This window comes from Phragmites australis, chromosome 22 (genome assembly GCF_958298935.1).
Source record: "Phragmites australis chromosome 22, lpPhrAust1.1, whole genome shotgun sequence".
In the NCBI taxonomy this organism is placed as follows: Eukaryota; Viridiplantae; Streptophyta; class Magnoliopsida; order Poales; family Poaceae; genus Phragmites; species Phragmites australis.
The window spans coordinates 20,382,366-20,387,909 of record NC_084942.1 but is presented as its reverse complement, the minus strand read 5'-3'; the positions used below and the strand labels follow the sequence as shown (position 1 = coordinate 20,387,909).

Sequence of the window (5,544 nt, the reverse complement as noted above, 5' to 3'; positions counted from 1 at the left end):
CGGTCAAACCCATGTAATTAATCGCGTGCAACAAATGTTATGCATATATGTACCTTTCTTAGCATGATTCACGAATTGCACAATGTGGATGTGAAGAAGACATTGCAAAATCCATGGCATATCAAGGTAACACGCACGCAGGTCAGTTAAAAAAAAAAACAGGTAACACGCAGGTGTCAGTGCAACAAGGGTACGAAACTTTCCAGTCAGTTGATGATCCGAGAGTTTTGGGTCGCGCAGTGACGCTGCGATCGACGAGTGGCCGTGTGACCCGACCGGCCCTTCTCCTCTCTCTCTCTCTCTTCCTCTCTCTAGAACGCGCGCAAGAACACGTACGAGAAGCCTGATTGGCACCAACCCCCCCAACTTAATTAGGGGGAGGAGAGGATTGTCATCGAAGTCGTTGCGCTCTTTAATTTGCCGCTGCACGCCGTTGTCATGGAAGGTGGTGGGTCGGCAGGCGGAGGTGGAGGCGGCGTTCTTTGCGCTGCCCAAGAACCGCGGAGGCAAGAGGAGGAGAAGGCCGGGGCTGCCGCGAGGAGGGGCGCCGGCACCGCCGGCGCTATGAAGTTCCGCGTGTGCACGCGGGCGCCGCACGGCGTCGGAGCGCTGCTGCTGATCGGCGGCGCGGCCGTCGTCGGGGCCGCCGTCGTCGCTTGGCGGCACGCTCACCGCCGCGGCAAGGACGGCGCCGAGAACCAGCGCGACCGGCAGCCAGCGTACGTCTCGCCTGTTCAGAATCGCCTTCAAATTCGTGGCCTTTAACCATTGATAGGATAGAAGCAGATGACCGTACTGTTTCTTGGGCATCGGAGCTGAAAAGGTTGGCTTTTTTGGATGAATTTTTCAGGAAAGAAGAGGTTTTGGATGGCGGAGTCGTCGAGGATGGGAAGGTGAGGAGTGATGGCGTTCATCGATGGGAGCCGGTGTTGTTGGTATCTTTCTCTTTCTGGTGAAATTTTACATGCAATTCTGATGAAACTTATGGGTTCAGGATCGCGCGTCGGCGCGGGAGATTGATCTGTCTGATGAGAATTTAAGCGGCGAGAAGACCGAGATTGGATCAGATGGATTGGTTAGTCTTCCCTATCTGCATGCGCAATGTTTGAAAAATAAAATTGTTTGATCGGGGTATGCGTGTGTCTATGTATTGTTCTTGTAACCTTATCTCTGTGCAAATCTCTCTGAAGTATGGATTCAGGATGGCGAGGTGGTAGAGGAAATTCAGCAGATTTGTGGCGATAAGGAGATTGTTTCAAACCTTTGAAGTAACTTGCATCAAATCAATGTGAAACATGCACGTATTACATGCACTGTTTTTTTCTTTCGAAAATACGGTATGAGGTTTGCCGATTTTATTAGAGTAGGAGTAAAGTCTGAGAAAAAGCAAAGAGTACAAGATCACAGAACAGGGGCAACAAAGATACAATAGAAGGTATGGACCGTCCCCTATAGTATTAAAAAGGAGAAATCAGCATAAGCAAACTAACTAGACTCCATACTTAAGGAAACACCACACAAAGCACTAAAACGACCGACCCATGCTCCACCAAGCGAAGAAGACAACAGAAGCAGTCATTCCTGCATCACGCAATGGAAAAGCTCGAATTGCTACTTGACTTTCTCTGCTACCTGCACCACATTGCAATCGACATTTTGGAACGTTCCGTTATTCCTTTTTGTCCAAATATTCCACCAAAAAGCAATAATGAGACCATCAAAGGATCTTCGGAGTTGTGCGTCAATTCGTTGAGATGCGGCATTCCACCAACCTTTTATGGTTCGGAAGGCAGAGAAGTGTGGCAGAATAGGCAGCTGCAACCAAAGAGCCAATTGAGCCCAGACTTGCCGGGTGAAAACACAGTCTTTGCTTAACTGCGTAGGTTTTTCGTTTTCTTGATCACAGAGACGGCATGTCTGTTGCCCAGGCCAGCCTCTTTTAGCCAAGTTATCCACGGTGAGGATCTTGTTTTGCAAGAGCACCTAGGAGAAAATTTTGCATTTCGGCTCAACTTTGGCTTTCCAAATAAATCGCATGTTGAATTTGTTTATTTGGCCCACAAATTGGATTTTGTACGCGCTCTTTGCCGTGTATGTACCATTACCAGTCCACCGTCATACTATACGGTCTTGGCTGTCAGGTTGGAGTTGTTTGTCTCTTAGCAAGCTCCATAAGTGAGAGACTTGAAGCAGCTCCTGTTCAGTTACAATATTGCCGGTGTAACTAAGCCACTTGTGCACCGAGAGGCCCTGTTTGACTGTGATTTTTTTCCTTGACGACACCGCATAGATGAGCGGCGCGATATTCTTGGGAGCTTGGCCATTTAACCAACTCGAATGACAGAAAGAGGCCTTTTCACCATTACCGACCGTGACAACTGTTGAGGCGTTGAAAAGGTCGATGACCACTTGATCGCAATGAACTGGAAAGCCAATCCACGGCCGATCGTCTTTCCATTGAAACCAAAGCCAGCGAAGCCTAAGGGCTCTTGCAAAGCATTGCAGCTCTAAAATACCAAGACCGCCCAAATCTTTGGGTTTTGCTACTGTAGGCCAGTTGACGAGGCAATGTCCCCCCGAGACTTAAACGAGTCTTCTCCTCTCCAAAGAAAAGCTCTACGAAACCTATCAATTCTCTTGAGAATGCATTTTTGTAGGGGAAGGACCGTTAAATGATAGGCTAGCTGGGAGGACAGCACAGATTTGACAAGTGTTTCTCTACCAGCTATGGAAAAGAAACTTCCTTGCCACCCAGGGAGCCTGTCACCAATTTTATCAATGAGCGGCTGGACGTCGACTCTTCTTACCCATCTCGTATGCAGCGGAAGACCCTAATTTGGGTTACTTTTGTGTGTTTCTCCGAATTTGGGTTTCAGGACAGTGAACCTGTTGAGAAATTTGATGATAATTCAAGGAGGAACCCTACCGAGATCTCCTTGCATGATGTAGTCAGTGTTTGTTTGCTATGCCAAATTGTTTAAATTGATATCAATCTGCTATATCTGCAGTGATTGTTGTATGTGCCTTTACTTCTCTTCATTTGTTTCCTTCTGAACTTGAGTTTCAGGACAATGAATATGTTGAGAATTTTGATCAGAATTCAAGCAGGAAACCTGATGAGATTACCACGCTCGATATGGTCAGTGTGTGTTTGCAATGCACACTTGTGAAAACTGAAATAATTCTTTTATAGTGCCTATTTGTTCATTTCTAGTTCTAGGAGCTTGAGTGTTGCCTCCTTAGCATGCAAATTCTTCTAAATGTTGGTTTCAGGGCTGTGCAAATGTGGAGAAGGTTGATGAGAACTCAAGCAACAATGACATCGGGACTGAGATCGCTCCTAATGTATTAGTCTTTTCTCACTTTAATCCAAATGATCGAAAGCTGCGTCTTGTGATCATACACGCACCCTTATTTATTCTCTCTGTTTCTTCTGAATTGTGATTTCTAGGATAATAAAGATGTGGAGGCCTCTGATCAAAGCACCCTTAGCATCATCGGTCCAGGGATCATCCTCAGTAAACATAGTGATCACAGTGATGGTGCTCAAGAGGCCGAATCAATGGAGAATACACCAACTGCGCAGCTGATGATGCATCAAGAACAACTCTTAGATGACATGATGACGGATCCTGTGACAGAAACAGATGCAAAGCTGGGAGAACAAACAATCAAGGACAAAAGCGAGTTCGAACAGGACGAAAACAAAGCGCTGGCAGGACTTGTTGAACTTGTCAGCTCACCAGCACTGTTATCTCTGGTTAAGTCAATAGAGAAGAAAGAGCCAGAGCTTCCGGGATGGAACGAGACAGGGATGAAGACAGAGCAAGACCACACCAATGGTGAGCTGAAGAAGCATGACCTGATCAGCAAAAGAGGAGTAATGCTGAGAGGAGCCGTCACGACAATGGATCGCAGGAGTATTTCTATGGCCATTGTTGCTCTTATCTTCGTAGTGACCATTGGAATAACAATCATCGTGCGCTTATATGCCCCTCCGCGAGCAACAAAGCATCAGATAAACTTGCAGTAAGTTTGCAAGGTGCAATGGAGTTCTTAATTTATGTGATCAGTACGTGCAAGTGCTGAGGTTTGCAAGTATCCATTGAGGTTTCATGGCTTTAATGACGCGGATGAACGGCAAAGGCGGAGTCGAAATTTACAAGATGGAAAGGAATCTACTATGAATTATAAAAGAGTATGGTTAGCCAGTGTGTAGCATGATCCATAATGAGATAGCAAGTTGTGGACGTGTGGTACCAAGAGGCACAGTGAAGTAGGGCAGCAGATGTAGGGTTTCTTCTGGAGGCTACCTTTTCTTCTGTTTGGTAACTAAGCGCTGAGAACGTATGATAGGAAAATCATCAATCACAAGTTGTGCTTAAGAGTTTGTTTTATTTGAAATGAAACTCTTCCCTTGCCATTCTGCCTTTGTTAGCAATCTTTGTTATACTCTCTTTCCTGAAGCTGTTGATGATTATGGCTTGAAGCAATTCATCAGATCTTTGCATTGCACGAGGTTGGAGGCAGAGATGTCTCCCCAACACAGATTAGACTACTACAAAAACACTCGTATGAGACGTCCTGTCTCTAACGGTTCCTTTGGAACTGTGTGAGATAAGTTATCTCTCACGGTTCAGAATTGGTGGCCTGCTGGTGGCCGTCTGGTATTAGCTAGATCCATGGAGACGGTTGCAGCTACGAACTGTCAAATATAATATCCCCCAATTATCTTGCACGGTTCCGGTTTGGAACTTTGTGAGATATTCTCCTCCATTATTATGTCCGAAGTCACGACCGCTACTCTCTGGTCTGTCCGAAATAGAACGGTGGTGGCCAGGCGTCTGCTCCTTGAGTTGGTGGCCGCGATTTTGACCAAATTGATGCAATCAAACTTCAAAATTAGGTGGGATTTGGTGGATCCTCTTCTCCAAGATGAGTGCTTAGTTGCAAATTTGTTGTAGATAACTTTAATTTGATGATTAGATCTAGGGTTCATGGAGATGTCTTTTGTGATTTTAGCTCTATTGCAGCTAATTTTATCAAGGTGGATGGATCTATGACCTAGAGTTAGGTAGTTAGCTTAGATTTTAGCTCAAGTTCTCTTGGTGGATGGAATATATGACTTAGGGTTTTATGGTGATGGTTTTTCTTTCAATTTAATGGTGGATGGTCATGAAGCTTAGATATATAGTGTTGAGCCTATTAAATGAATTATATTGCTTTGTTGAAAATAATTTTGTAGCATTTATTTTAGAAATTTATTTGATTAATTTGATAATTTAGCTTTAATATATTGTCCATGGAATGATTATTTTCTTTTTGAATTCTTGTGGTGTAGATGGACCGAAGTAGGATGTACCTTGATAACCGTGAGTGCAAAGAGTACATAGATGACATATCTGTATTTACAAAAGTTGCCGAGGCGGATATGGCGGACAATGGAAAGGAATTTGTGTGTTATCCATGCATTGATTGTGACAATAAAAGGTTGTGGAAGAAATCATCGTAGGTCTAAGCACACTAAATTCAAAGGGGCTTCAC

The 5,544-nt window shown here is 44.7% G+C and overlaps 1 protein-coding gene across 2 annotated transcripts; it reads left to right on the top strand.

Annotated features, from left to right (window-relative positions):
* The first annotated feature begins 239 nt into the window (after window positions 1–239).
* On the top strand, window positions 240–4,428 carry LOC133905277 (uncharacterized). Of its 2 annotated transcripts, XM_062347031.1 has the most exons (6): window positions 241–719; window positions 851–893; window positions 995–1,075; window positions 3,068–3,139; window positions 3,274–3,345; window positions 3,452–4,428. In XM_062347031.1, exons 1-6 carry the CDS (start codon window positions 439–441, stop codon window positions 4,031–4,033), a joined length of 1,131 nt encoding a protein of 376 aa, XP_062203015.1. In that variant the 5' UTR covers window positions 241–438; the 3' UTR covers window positions 4,034–4,428. The 2 variants fall into 2 exon arrangements, with proteins under 2 accessions (XP_062203016.1, XP_062203015.1); XM_062347032.1 differs by lacking the exon at window positions 3,068–3,139 and having other exon boundaries at window positions 240–719.
* Window positions 4,429–5,544: the final 1,116 nt, after the last annotated feature.